The 14944-nt window shown below is 32.1% G+C and overlaps 3 protein-coding genes across 3 annotated transcripts; all 3 read right to left on the bottom strand.

The window, feature by feature from the left end:
- Positions 1-412: 412 nt before the first annotated feature.
- On the bottom strand, positions 413-3601 carry LOC145954242 (uncharacterized). Its single transcript, XM_083068126.1, has 3 exons — positions 3226-3601; positions 3045-3149; positions 413-2951 (listed from the first exon to the last, which is right to left on the bottom strand). Exons 1-3 carry the CDS (start codon positions 3421-3423, stop codon positions 2556-2558), a joined length of 699 nt encoding a protein of 232 aa, XP_082924252.1. The 5' UTR covers positions 3424-3601; the 3' UTR covers positions 413-2555.
- Positions 3602-4367: 766 nt separating this feature from the next.
- On the bottom strand, positions 4368-7411 carry LOC145954241 (uncharacterized). The gene is made up of 4 exons (XM_083068124.1): positions 7318-7411; positions 6928-7236; positions 6757-6841; positions 4368-6681 (listed from the first exon to the last, which is right to left on the bottom strand). The coding sequence occupies exons 1-4, from the start codon at positions 7398-7400 to the stop codon at positions 5899-5901; spliced, it is 1260 nt and encodes a 419-aa protein (XP_082924250.1). The 5' UTR covers positions 7401-7411; the 3' UTR covers positions 4368-5898.
- Positions 7405-9630, bottom strand: LOC145954887 (uncharacterized). Its single transcript, XM_083069574.1, has one exon. The coding sequence runs from the start codon at positions 9628-9630 to the stop codon at positions 7405-7407; it is 2226 nt and encodes a 741-aa protein (XP_082925700.1).
- Between the last annotated feature and the right edge of the window lie 5314 nt (positions 9631-14944).

Here is a 14944-nt window from a genome sequence, read left to right as displayed (position 1 = left end):
TTCCGTCACAAAATCCGTCACAAATATTTTTTTTTTTGATTCAGTGACGAAATTTGTGACGGATTTTTAGAGACGGAATATATTCCGTCACAAAATCCGTCACAAAAGTCAATAAATTCTTGTCCGTCACAAAACTTAAAATTCCCTCACAAAATGCGTCACTATTAGCGATGCTATTTTTTCCGTCACAAAATTCGTCACAAATATTAATTTTTCTAGTAGTGTTTTTGCATAAAATTATACATAATAAAATATTTAAATAGTTGTGGATCCATAATCTAAAAAAAACATCTAACTAATAGTCATCTCCATAGTGTCCAGTAGGTGGTGGTTGTTAGTCATCGTGGTTGTCATGAAATTGTTGATCCACTTATTGTTGCAAAATATGCTGTGTATCAGAAGGTAGGAGATGTGATATGAACCCAGAGGGATGGATTCGTTTTACGGATCTATCTAGGTTGGAAAGCTCATAATTAAGAAATTAAAAGAAAAAAATATGGATTGAGGTAAGAAATGGAAGAACAACGCCACAATCCCTAAAGATTGATAAGTTGAGGAAGATTCGCCACTTTGAATTAGGAAATTCAAGGATAAGAATCAAAAGTAGTTCCTAAGAACCTAGAGAGAGAAAATCCTCTCAATTGGAAAAATATCCAAATTCTGAATAATTCATTTTCTCCCCAAACTTTTACAAATGGTTCCTATTTATAAGCTTAGATGGGCAAGATGACATAAATTCCCACTAACACTTAATATTGACTCTTCACTAGCCCACTAACTAAGCAATAAATTCCCACTAGCATTTATTTCCCCTTAGCAACCTAAAAGGCAAGGCAACCTATCATATTTATTTAATAAAATAAAATAAAACGAAAATTACATTAAAAATAAGATAATGAACTTATTAATTATTCAGTCCCAAACTACTTAAATTCCTAGTCCATTATTGCTTCTTCTTGATTCACATCATACCCTCCTTCTTTGAGAAGATTCGTCCCGAATCTTTAGACTTTATTTATTTCCTAATTTATTTAATTCACTAACTACTGCCGAAACGTAAATGCTTCCTCCTGGGTCGAAGACATCTCGCTTGTATCCATCTCTAGCTTCACCTGTTGGTAAGTTATTAATCATCAATGAAACAAATAAAACCTCTTCAAACTCATAACCACAAACGTACTCAATGAATAGGAATTGAATCCCATTCAAGTGGCAGCTTTGGAAAATAGTAACTTCAAACAACAAATCAACTCCATTTTCCAGGTGCAAGGTCTCTTGAATTTTATTTTGAAAGGTGGACTGAATGTATAAAGGTGCATTAGGAATGATGTTTACATGCTTCTTCAAACAAGAAAACTTGTCCTCTTGTTCCTGTAAATTTGACACATCAAAAGAAGAAAATGTAACGTTAGAGTTGTCATCTTCCTCTCTATGTATCTCATCTTCTACTCTCCTCTTCTCTTCTCTTTCTTTTTCTATCTTTATTTTCAATTTCAGTTGATCCTCATGTACATCGTCGGATGATAGACATATCAACTTAATCCTTCGTCCACCATGCACAAAAGAAATAGAAGGTCGTTCAGGATTTATAATTTTATTATACAACCATGGCCTCCCTAATAACATATGGCATGTCTCCATGGGGGCAATATCACAAAGAACTTCATCTTCATATGTTCCAATAGAGAATTTAATCATTGCTTGTCCATTTGTAGTGGGCAGACATAATTTCTCAACCGCCCTGCTGCTCACGACATTTCTGAAATTAAATTCATCTACTGCAACCAAGAATAGAGAGTCGTCAACCAAACATCTTGTATAGTAAATTTCCATTTCCATTCCAAACCCAGAGCCGAAGCTCTGATACCAAATGATATGAACCCAGAGGGATGGATTCGTTTTACGGATCTATCTAGGTTGGAAAGCTCATAATTAAGAAATTAAAAGAAAAAAATATGGATTGAGGTAAGAAATGGAAGAACAACACCACAATCCCTAAAGATTGATAAGTTGAGGAAGATTCGCCACTTTGAATTAGGAAATTCAAGGATAAGAATCAAAAGTAGTTCCTAAGAACCTAGAGAGAGAAAATCCTCTCAATTGGAAAGAAAAAAATATGGATTGAGGTAAGAAATGGAAGAACAACGCCACAATCCCTAAAGATTGATAAGTTGAGGAAGATTCGCCACTTTGAATTAGGAAATTCAAGGATAAGAATCAAAAGTAGTTCCTAAGAACCTAGAGAGAGAAAATCCTCTCAATTGGAAAAATATTCAAATTCTGAATAATTCATTTTCTCCCCAAACTTTTACAAATGGTTCCTATTTATAAGCTTAGATGGGCAAGATGACATAAATTCCCACTAACACTTAATATTGACTCTTCACTAGCCCACTAACTAAGCAATAAATTCCCACTAGCATTTATTTCCCCTTAGCAACCTAAAAGGCAAGGCAACCTATCATATTTATTTAATAAAATAAAATAAAATGAAAATTACATTAAAAATAAGATAATGAACTTATTAATTATTCAGTCCCAAACTACTTAAATTCCTAGTCCATTATTGCTTCTTCTTGATTCACATCAAGAGGTAGAACAGCATTGAACAGGGATTGAAACTGGCGTTGCAAGAGTTCATTTTGTTCCCTAGATTGACGAGCCTGCTCCCTAGACTTACGGACTTGCTCTTCCAATTGAATAATTTTGTCTGAATCTTTAGTAGCACGAGCAGAAGATATATTTGTGAAGGTATCCAGCAATGTCAATGGAGAAACGACTTTTCCAACCCCATAAAGTCTTCTTTTGTCTGTAACCCCACCACCAGCAGCAATCCAACTCTTATTGCGGAGTCGTTCTTCCTGAACTGGGTCCATAGAAGACGTTTCAGAACCTCCCGTACAAGATGCAGCCTCAGACCTAGCTTGATTAAATATAGTCTCAAATTGATCCTATTTCACAAATAAAGATGTTTAAAAGTGACATTTATCAGAGATGATTAAAATTGAAAAGAATAAAGCAATAATACGAAAAAAATAACTCACATATGTTCGCTTAGATCTTTGGTCAACAAAATCACCCGTAAGCTTCCGTACATGAGTTTGGTGGAACAACTCATCAACATGTGGAAGGCGACCCAACTCTTGTGACTATAATTGTATAAATAGTTAATCATCATATTTCTAAAATTATATTAAATAAAATATATTAGTTTAATGTAATTACCATCCGCATAGCATGCTCGTGATGGGTGATGGAGCCACCTGTGTGCAGACTTCCACCTTTCTCAGATGCTCTATTTTTTTGAGCTTGGATACTCTTTGTTTTAAATTCTGGGGCCATCCATTGGGCAATCAAACTTTGCCAAACTGTATCAAACATCCAATCAGGCTTCTTGTTTATTTGACGAGCTTTCTTGAACATTTCAGAAAGCCTATGAGATGCTTTTGTGTGAAATATTTTTTTTTATCTTCTCTTCATGTTCAGGTCTCCATGAAACTTTTTTCTGCATTAACAGAATAAGGAAGCAATTAAATTATTCATGACTACAAACTTAGTGCATTTAACGTAATCCCTTTAGAACAGAATGATAATAAACAAATTATGTACCTTAAAACGCTGAAAGAAGATATCCTTTTGTTCTTCCGTCATTGCACCCCAAGTCATCCATGGCTCAACAAATTGTTGCTTAATAGTCAATGTGATTGCCTTAAATGCTACCCTGCTTGGATAAAACCTAATTAATGAGGAAAAAAAATTAAATCAGTTCAATGCTGGGAAAGAAAAAATAGGATTTAGAAAGCAAAAATTATAAGTTTTACCCATCATTACAAGGCTCAATCAATGGAAGAATAGACCCAGCTGGTGGATCTTCATTGTTGAATGGTGATGTATCATTGTTGGACACTTGCTCTTCATCTCCAGTAGGAATTTCAAAAAGTCTGGAGGGTATTGACATTGGTGATGCATTGCTACTAGGTTCACAATGTGAAGCTCTAGAAGAAGGTAACTGATTTTGTTTTTGGGAGAATGTGGGTTCAACATTTTGGGTTTGGGGTAATGGGGGAGTAGCAATTTGGGTGTTAGGAGGTATGGTTCTAGCATTTTGGGTTTGGGGAGGTGTGCTCGTAGCAACTTCTGTTTGGTCAGGCATGGGTGCAGGGATTTCAGTTTGAGGAGTTATGGGTTCTAAACCTACAAGTGGTTGGGTTGTTTGTTTAGGTAGTCTAAGAACATACCTTGGTTTTTTCCCCTTTTTTCCTTTGTTGCCACCAAGTGAAGGACATTGGGGAAACTTATCAGCACCTCCTGATGCCATTATCTGCAAAAAAACAATTTAACAAATTGTGGTGATTCAATGTTATTAACTATGAAAAGATTTCATTGAACATGAATTTCATATCTTTTTTCTTTGTTTTGATGATTTTAGTTTTCAAACATGTCTTGGGCTGGTTACACTCTTTTATCCTTACACAATTCAATTTTTCTAATTCATTATTTTAAATAATTATTTTATGCAGCAATCAAGGACTGAATCTCCCGGACAGCCCATTTTCATTTCCGGTTGATAGTGGAATTTCAGCAGTAATGTAGTTTCAGAAACACATAGAAGAAAAATATAGAGTTAAAATTAGCCCCAGGCCAAAGGCAATATCTCTAGTTTCATACACAATTCAGTCCTTTCATTGATCTCTTTTCTCAACTAGCTCCTCAGTTTAGTCAAAGTGACAAGTACATATATGCTGAAGATTAATCTTCACTACTGAATTAGTGAAATTAACAACTTAGTGACACATGTAAGAAGGTTATAGTTTTTTTTTCTTCTAATCATAGAAAGATGATATGGCTTGGTTTCTAAAAGATGACAGTATGAGTATCGAACTACTCTCTAATAACATTTTTAATAATTACAATAAGTACAATAATAACTTGTACATCACAAGTATTTGGTATTCTTTACCTGCATTTGGATGGCTGATTCTCTAGATTTAGTAAGCAGGATATCTTACTTGTAATGCCTTAATATTAATGAAAAGGGGGAAACTGCTTTCCCTATTTTGTTTATATTTTGATGTCTTAAAAATATTTATTTATTTATAAGTGTACTTAGTTATTATATACATAATAATTTAAGTAGACAGAGCTTATGTATATTGTTAAGTTTATAACTTCAAACTTTGTTTGATACCCATGTAAATTAATTGGGATCAACTTAGGCCATCAAAGATTTTGGTATGATATAGTTTTGAAATGTGATAATGAATCAAGACAAAATGAAGACGTAGCAAAATCATTGTTAGATCATATCCATGTAAATTAATTGGGCATCAACCGAGGCCATCATAAGTTGTGGGGTGATATAGTTTCAAATGTCATAATGAACCAAGAGAAATGAAGACTTGGAAAAATCATTGTTATATATGAAAGAAAGGTGGTTTTGTTTAGCCAAAGAATAAATATCACAAAGTGAATTATGCTAACTTGCTAAGAAATAGAAATATGCAACTAAACTTTATCATTAAATATTTGTATGCAATTGTAAGAAGCATGCACCGTAATATACCATGTCATATGCTAGTTGTTACAATATTAGTAATAATAGTATTATTAATCAATAGAAAAATGATGATTAAAATCATAACTAAAATCTTCGAAGGGAACAAAAACTGGATGTGTAGTTTAGTGGAGTCCTTAGATCAAATCCTCTCTATCAATCACCTTCAAGTGGATGTGATTATGTAATGTAATGGACATTTGTGCATGTAAAAGCAAAACACTTACAAATAGCAAATTTACATAAATAAATATATATTGGTTTTATATAAATATTAATTAAACATCGATGTTACAATTGAACATGATATTTGTCTACTCACAATTTCTATAATAGATATAATCCTAGTCAGACGAATCAGAATTCTCATTATCCATCTCCATTTCTTCATTGTCCTCTTCGGAATCATAGTCTTCAAATTCTCCTTCTTCATCATCATAATTTTGCTCCAAATCATTGTCTTCAAATTCCCCTTGTTGAATATGTTCTTCCAAATGAACTGGTTGTATCTCGGATGGTTCATCTTCTTCTTCAACAAGAATTTGTGAATCTTGGAAGCCTAAAATAGGTTCTACTTCTATGACTTCATTGACGTGTGACACTTGGTCTACTTGGTACGGTACATCGTCCTCCACATGACATTCTATACGACCTCTAGGCTTTGTTTTAATTGGCACACACCAACCGCGTTTATCTATTCGTGATGTTGGATATGGGACATAATAAACTTGCCTTACATTATGAGCAATAATAAATGGATCATATGCCACATATCTTCTATCCATGCGAATATTGACAACATTATATTTGGGATCTACTCTTGTACCTCTTCGTGATGGATCATACCAGTCACAATAAAATAACATGACTTTCTTGGGAGAACTTGAACTATTGTACTCTAGTTCATATATGTGTTGGATGACCCCATAGAAGTCATCATCACCTCCTTCAGTAAGCCCTTTGACATAAACTCCACTATTTATTGTCTTTTTACCTTGACTCCATTCATGGTTATGAAATTTATAGCCATTCACATATAGAGTGTGCCATTCTTTAACCTCAATGAACGGACCAAGTGATAATTCTCTCAAGTGTTGGTTTTTGACGCTTATAGGTTCATTGTAAACCTACAATATTCAACAAAGTATTTGTTATGTTTTATATAAGTAATGTTAAAGTAAAATAAATTTTGTGCTACGTACATGATCCTTAAACCACTTGGGGAAATCATCATGTATGCGAGAAGGAGCTGTTGATTCACTTATTTGTTCTAATTGTAGGAATGAACTATCAAAAAATATGAATGAGGTGGTCAGTTCAAAAAGAAAGTTTGATTTACTATACTACAAAATCAATTGTTGGAAAATACTGACTCAAGATATGGTTTAACTTCTGTACAATTGATCAAAACATGAACATGGGCTGACTTCCATTGTTGCTGGCTTAACCAATGAGATTTTTGCTTCCCAGAATGACGAGCTGGTTGATTAAATATGGACAACGATGATGGACACCTATCACTTTCAGTTTCCAATTCATTTCTACAACTTTGCGATGACAACGTGGAGTTGTGGAAATAATGAGAACAAAAATGAGTTGTTTCGCGGTGTATGTAAGATGCACATATCGATCCTTCAACCCTCGCCTTATTTTTCACTGATCGCTTAGAATCTCCCATAAATCTATAAAATTATATGAATAGGTTAGGGTTCATAAACATTGAACAATACTAGTTATATACGATAGTATGATAATTGTAGTACCTTTCAAATGGATACATCCACCTATATTGAACTGGACCACCAAGTCGTGCTTCATATGCAAGGTGAATAGGTAGATGTTCCATTGAATCAAAGAATGCGGGGGGGGGGGGGGGGGAATACTCTTTCCAATTTGCAAAGAATAATTGGAATGTTTAGTTCCATCCTATCCAAATCCTCAACCTTCAATGTGGTAGAGCACAAGTCTTTGAAGAAATGACTTATTTCAGTTAGTGGATTTAAAGCATGCACTGGCAATGAACTGAATGCAATAGGAAGTAAACACTCCATGAAAACATGGCCGTCATGGCTTTTCATGCCATGCATCCTTCCCTTTTCGACATCAGCACATCTTGCCAAGTTGGATGAATAACCATCCGGAACTCGGAGTTCTTTTATCCAACGACAAAGTATCTTTGATTCCTCTATAGGTAAAGTGTAATTTGCTTTTGGCTTTAACATTTTCCCATTCAGCTGCAATTTCATTTCCAAGTCAGGTCGACTACAATACAAAGCTAGGTCCATCCGTGCCTTCTCATTGTCTTTCGTTTTACCACTAACATTCATAACAATGTTCAATATGTTATCAAAGAAATTCTTCTCAATGTGCATCACATCAAGATTATGTCTCAAAATATTATCTTTCCAATAAGGAAGATCCCAAAATATACTTCTTTTCCTCCAATTATGTGACTCCCCGTATCCTTGTAACCTAGGCAAGCTAGGATTTTCTGTTACTAAAGGTAAATCCCTAACTCTTTGCCAAACTTGATCGGGTGTCAATGTAGGTGGTGGCGCATCAGTTTCAACCTTGCCTTTTATAAACGCTTTTCTGTTCTTCCTGAATGCATGATTGGTGGGTAAAAACCTTCGGTGTGAGTCAAACCAACAATTTTTACCGCCATTCTCTAATGTAAAGGCTTTAGAATGCTCCATGCAATGTGGACATGCCAATTTACCTTGAGTTCCCCAACCAGACAACATGCCATATGCAGGGAAGTCAATAATAGTCCACATTAATGTTGCCCTCATCATAAAATTTTGCTTCTTTGAAATGTCATAGGTTTGGACACCAATCCACAACTTTTTAAGATCGTCAATCAATGGTTGTAGATACACATCAATAGCTGCCTTCGGATTCCGTGGACCAGGTATAAGAAAAGTTAAAAACATAAATGGTTTTGTCATGCACATTTCAGGGGGAAGATTGTATGGGGTTACAATTACCGGCCAACAAGAATAAGGTGGAGTTGTTGATTGAATGTATGGATTAAACCCATCTGAGCATAAACCAAGTCGTACATTGCGAGGATCGGCTGTAAAATCTGGATACACTCGATCAAAGTGCTTCCAGGCTTCACCATCTGAGGGATGACGTAAAACACCAGAGGTACTTCTATTTTGATAATGCCAACACATATGCCCAGCTGTTTGCATTGATGCAAACAGTCGTTGTAACCTTGGAATTATTGGCAAATAAAACATCGTCTTCACTGGAACTAGTTTTTTTGTGCTTGATCCAGTGTTGCGATCACGATATCTTGGCATATGACAAAACTTGCACTGCAATAATGCACCATCATTTTTCCCATAATCGTTGTCATAAAAAAACATGCAGCCTTGTACGCAACAATCTATCCTTCTACCACTCAGTCCCAATTTTGACACTAATCTTTTAGCGTCATAGTAATTTTTGGGCAAACATCTATTCATAGGAGTCACATCCAACAACATTTTTGTTATAAAATTGACGCATTCATCGGGAACATTCCAATTAGACTTGCATGCTAAAAGTCTTACACGCATTGATAACTTAGACTCTGATGATCCCTCATACAATGGACAATTTGCCTCAGATAAAAGATCGTAAAATCTTTGTGCTTCTTCATTCGGAGGCTCTTCCAGATTATTATTTTCTAGTATGTCAAATGCCCCATGTTGCCTAAGAGCATCACACATCATATCATGCATTGAGTTAGAGGTTTCACTTTCGGTCGCATTTATACCAATACTTGAAGCACCTATGAGATTATTGTCAACATTTTCCATCTCTTCACCATGATCAGTCCAAATGTAGTAGTTCGGCATGAACCCATACTTGAAAAGGTGAACCTTCACAGTATGAACACCATCAATCTTTGTGGACTGACATTTAGCACATGGACATCTAAGTTTCCCTTCATTAATATAGCTTTGCTGTTGACAAGCTATTCTTATAAACTCTTCAACCCCATGTACAAAAGATTCCTTTAAACCTCTTCTCCCCATATACATTTTATCATACATCCATTGACGACTTGCTGGGATAGAATTCATGTTCTGTATATTTATAACATAAATATATTAGAACATGGAAAGACAAAGGTGTTGGAATGGAATTCATCTTCTATATATTAATAAAATTTAAATATATTTTCATATGCCCTTTGCATACCAACGCTATATTCAAATCTGTTGGGGTAAACTGGTTTTTAACCAGTTTAAAGTCATTCAGAACCATGTGCCCATGCAATTGGCCAACGCTATCTTAATGTTTTATATTATACTATTATTTCATATTTTATATTATACTATTGTTGGAATTATGAAAACTAGGCTACCACAGTAATTCCGTACAGTACTTCATTATTAATATACACATATTTGAAATTAGCTTCCACAGATTTATGTTAAGCACTTCTAGTCGAGCAAACAGCGGTGAACATTCACAAATCTGACATGAACAAGCAAATTTGAGATTGGTAAAATGGCATCCTAGTGGTCCAAAAAGAGAAAAGTATTTTTGCATTGAAAAGTAATTTTATATTTGAGATACTCAATACTTAGAATAAAAGGTGCATATTATAAATTTCACATCACTAATGATATAATCAAAATAAGTTAAATATGATAAATATAGTAATATCTAAACATGCTATTAATTATAAGATAATTACTTGTTAGATCTTAGTTGAAAGATTCACATGATCACATCTAAATAGAATTATTCATCGTCAGCTAGATAGTAAAAAATTAATAAAATATTTGCAATAGTAAACAATTAAATACCTGACGAGGGTCTTTGAGAAGTTATTAATCAATCAGACTCCTAGATATTGTATGATGCTTTTGCTACTATTCAAAACATGTACGTGGCCAACTACTATGTTTATGTCACGGGTTCTGCAAAGAAGATTCAAGAATGTGTTATACCCAAGTTACAATAATAATGTAAAAACAAGCATTAAATTGCAATGAATTATTGGAAAAAAAGAAAGCTGGCGCATTCCCTTGATGTAACTTCAACCGGCCCACGTCTCCATTTATTATTATCAATTAAATCACTACTTTTAAATATTTATATTGCTTTTATACTATTTAATTATTATTCCAGACTCATAGCAGTGTACGTTGTGCTTACACTTGCACATGTCCCATACATACATTTCATAACTCTAAAACTTAGATTCTATATAATACTATATTCAGACACTTTCTATATAATCAATTCCCAGCCTCAGAATTACTGTCAAAAGTTGAAAAAGTTATTTGCTGTTTTGACTTTAAGTGATTTTATTATTGATTTTAATCGAATAGAAATCAAGAACATTGTTAAAATCTGTCATCTCAAATGCCTATACCTCAAGAAAGATAGCTCACTTCAACCCAAAGAGATATCTTTGCCAAAGAGATTGCTGACTCCCTTCGCAGGATCACTTTGTTTTACAATAGACTCTCCAACCAATACCTGCGGAAAAAAAAAACTAAAATAGTGAGATAGAGTATGATAAATAAGGATAAAATAGTGAGATAGATAGTAGTTACCTTTTCAATGAAGTCGATGGTTTTGCTATCTATTATCTTTTTTCCTTGCTGATCCGTGACATGAAATACTGTATTTCATTAGGTGAACAAGTTAGATGCTTAAACATTTGATTCAGGTAGAGATAAAATTTTAACAATGTTTTTTTTGCCTGTTTAATTTTCAGATAAAATTTTGTAACTACTACATGAACTTAAAAAGTAGAACAGAACGAAATATTTCCAAAAAAGGGTTTCTGCAGAGCCTGGCAATGAGACAAACCACAGGCTATCCAAAAAGTGGTATCATCCTTAAGTGGATTGATCATGATTTTAAAGTAAAATCAAGTTTGATTGAAGTTTTGACCATAGGTTTAAATCACTGAGGACTAATGAAAATTATGAAATCTAATATAATTTAAAAATAAAAGAAAAACAAAACTCTAGGTTCAAGAATCTTTAAATATCACATAAGCTGAGCCTCCTAAGAAGCTAGATAGCTAAATTAATCACAAACCACGACTCGCAATAAGGTCATGGAAAAAAGTTCTAACTAATTATTTTGAGAAATTATACCTTGATCAGTGTACAATTATGGCATGTAGTGTTGTCCACAGAGACCCTGCGAAGTGTAAACAGAGTTCACCATCAACGTGTCACTTCTTTCATAGGAAATACTACTATAAACTCCAAGTCTAAAAGGTGTTGAGTGTTGAGGCCTTTACTCCTCTTGGGATTGAGTTGATGTCTCTTTTTTATAACAAGGAGAACTGAGGAATCAAAGCAACTTTTTAAAATTTGTATCTTCTTTCATTCCAATCTTGTTTAGTAAGTAATAATAAGTGTTTCTAAACAAGTGTTTCAAAAATAAAACAATTCTTTAAGAAGTAGATAGGAGTTGCTTCTTAAAAACTGTAGAAAATTGTTTATTTAAAAAAAAGTTTAGACAAACACATAAAAAAAATCATTTATGATCTGAATTTGTCTAACAAATTTCATTCTTATATTGTATATATTCAATCAGGAACCTGGTCAACCTGAAAACAAGGCCAACATGAGCATAGTAAAAGAAGAACATGCAGACAACCAATCAAAAGAACATGTGATAGCAGAATGCGGTACAAAATTAAGTTATCATGTTGATAAAGAGAAGACACTAGAACCACACTTCATAGAGAATTTAGAGAATAAGGATGCAAGTGAAATCACATTACAGGAAGCCACAAATGCTAAACAGCCTACTGACGTTGTGATGCAAAAATTAGAAACTAAAGGTAATTAAGTTTTTAAATTTTAGAATTCAAAACCAAAAGCTAAAAACAAACGCAATGCATATATTCATGCCCCCAAAAGAAAAATAACAACATGAATTAGATGAAATAAAAATTCTTGAATCCACATGCCTCTATAGGTGGATTATAATACATAATTAGTAATTATATGGCCCCATAAAGAAGCTTCTTGCAGCAATAATACCTTTCTAATTAACACAGAACATATAGATGTATTACAAGTGTAACATAAACAGCTGTGTAAATTATTGTTTTCAACATTTCATATCTATATTGATAGGTGTGCTTGAACATGAAGACCTACAATCATTGCCTACTACAATGTTAGTTGGAAACGATGCAGTTAATGAGAATTGTCAAAAAGAGATACAGCCTGAAATGACATATACCATAGAGGAGCAGATACCACAAGAAGAAATCAATGTAGAAAAAGACATTCCTGAGGTTTGATCAGACTACAAGAAACTAAACTAGAAAAACTAAAACAAATAGTAACTTTAACTTTTAAATTGCATAAGTAAATCATTTCTGTAAATTAACAAACAAAATCAAAATTATTGTCACGAAATATGCTACCTTCATGTTTTGACAGTTTTTTTTTTAAAACCGACATATAGGATTCAGGAAGGGACATGCCAACTTAATGTGGAAAATGAACAGAAATTAGAGAACACAAAGGACAATATCAAAACAAACTGACCACCAAAAAATAGAACTTATATAAATCTAATCCTGCAAGGGTATGCAAATTGAAGTACAACAGACTCCATTTACTGAAACACACGTAAACTCACGCTGAATTCACACTGAATTGCAAAGAAATATTTGTTTAAAAACAGAGAACCAACAAATTACTTCACGCTGTCTTCACCTTCACAGGGAACCAACAAATTACTTGGATATCCTCTAAAGTGTACCTACAAATCATAAGATACAGATTGATTGTAGCTAGCATAAAAACGTTGTAATAAATCCCTCCTAATTTCTTTAAGCAATCTTACTATTTAATTTTAAGCCCTACTCCCCTTCCCCTCCCAAAATCAAAAAATAGCTCATAGCACATGGAGCTATATTCATTTGATAAGCAGCAGATGAAAACAAAATAAAAATCTTTACCGTTAAATTCCACGGCCTCTCGGGCTCCACGCATAGAAGATCAAAAAGAACACCAGTGGGTATATACCTGCACGAATCATGAACAAATTGGTGAGTGCAACGCGATGCGAGAGTGAAAAAAGCATTGTAGACGCACCACTTAATAGGAAGGCCCTTGTATTCAAACCAAATTGTGTTTTATTATTTATTTTCAGATTTTTTTGAAAACAGTTTTTTAAACAAATTCTACATTAATTTATTAACTATAGTCATTTTTTAACTAACTTATTTAATTTTAGTTTTTACAATAATATTTTTTATGAATTAACTAAAATTTTGAAATATATTTTTTTAAAAATTAATTTTTTAGTCAATATAGTGATTAAAAAGTATTATAATAAATAATAAAATTAAATAAATTAAATCTTATAATGGTTATTTTTTTCATAATGCTAAATTAAATATTCTAATTATTTTATAAGAAATTAAAATAAAAATATAATAAAATATATTAATTGATATTTCAAATAAAGTATATTAAAATATTATAATCAAAATCAAAAGATTATACAAATCATAACTAAAATTATAATAAATATTATGATATTAAATTTATTATATATTAAAATTAATTACATATTTGTATCAAAGAAATTGTTATAGATTTTAGATTTTATTTATTATGTTTTATAATAAATAAAATCCAATATTAAATCAAAAGATTATAAAAATTATAACTTAAATCCAGGTAAATATTTTGATATTAAATTTATTATATATTAAAATTAATTAAACATTTTTATCAAACAAACTCATACAGATTTTAGATTTTATTTACTATCTTTCATAATCAAAACAAATCCAATATTAAATCAAAAGATAATAAAAATTACAGCTAAAATATTTATAAATTTTTTAATATTAAATATACTATATATTAAAATTAATTAATTAAATATTTCTATCTAAGAAATTATTACATATTTTAGATATATATTTTAAAGTTTTTATTTTATTAAAATAATTGAAAATTATTTATTTTTTTTATCACTTTTTAATATAATGAGTGGATGATAATGAATTAACTAAAAATCTAAAATATATTTTAATTAAAAATTATTTTTTGGTTAATACGGTAACTATAAAGTATTATAATGAATAATTAAACTATAAAAGAATAAATTTTATAATGTATTTTTTTAATGATGTTAATTTAAATATTCTAATTATTTTATAATAAATAAAAAAAGTAAAAAGATAATAAAAATATGTTTTACATACGGAAATTTCCGTAGATAAGTTATCTACGGATATTTTCGTAGATAACTGGAAAATATCTACGGAAAAAATTCCGTAGATAATATTCCATAGAAAATTAAATGTTATCTACGAAATTTTTTCCGTAGATAATATTCCGTAGATAATTAAAAATTATCTACGAAAAATTTTCTATAGATAATATT

The sequence above is a fragment of the Cajanus cajan genome, chromosome 2 (assembly GCF_000230855.2).
Source record: "Cajanus cajan strain Asha chromosome 2, NIPB_CcT2T_4, whole genome shotgun sequence".
NCBI classification, from domain to species: Eukaryota; Viridiplantae; Streptophyta; class Magnoliopsida; order Fabales; family Fabaceae; genus Cajanus; species Cajanus cajan.
This window is presented reverse-complemented; position numbering and strand designations above follow the sequence as displayed.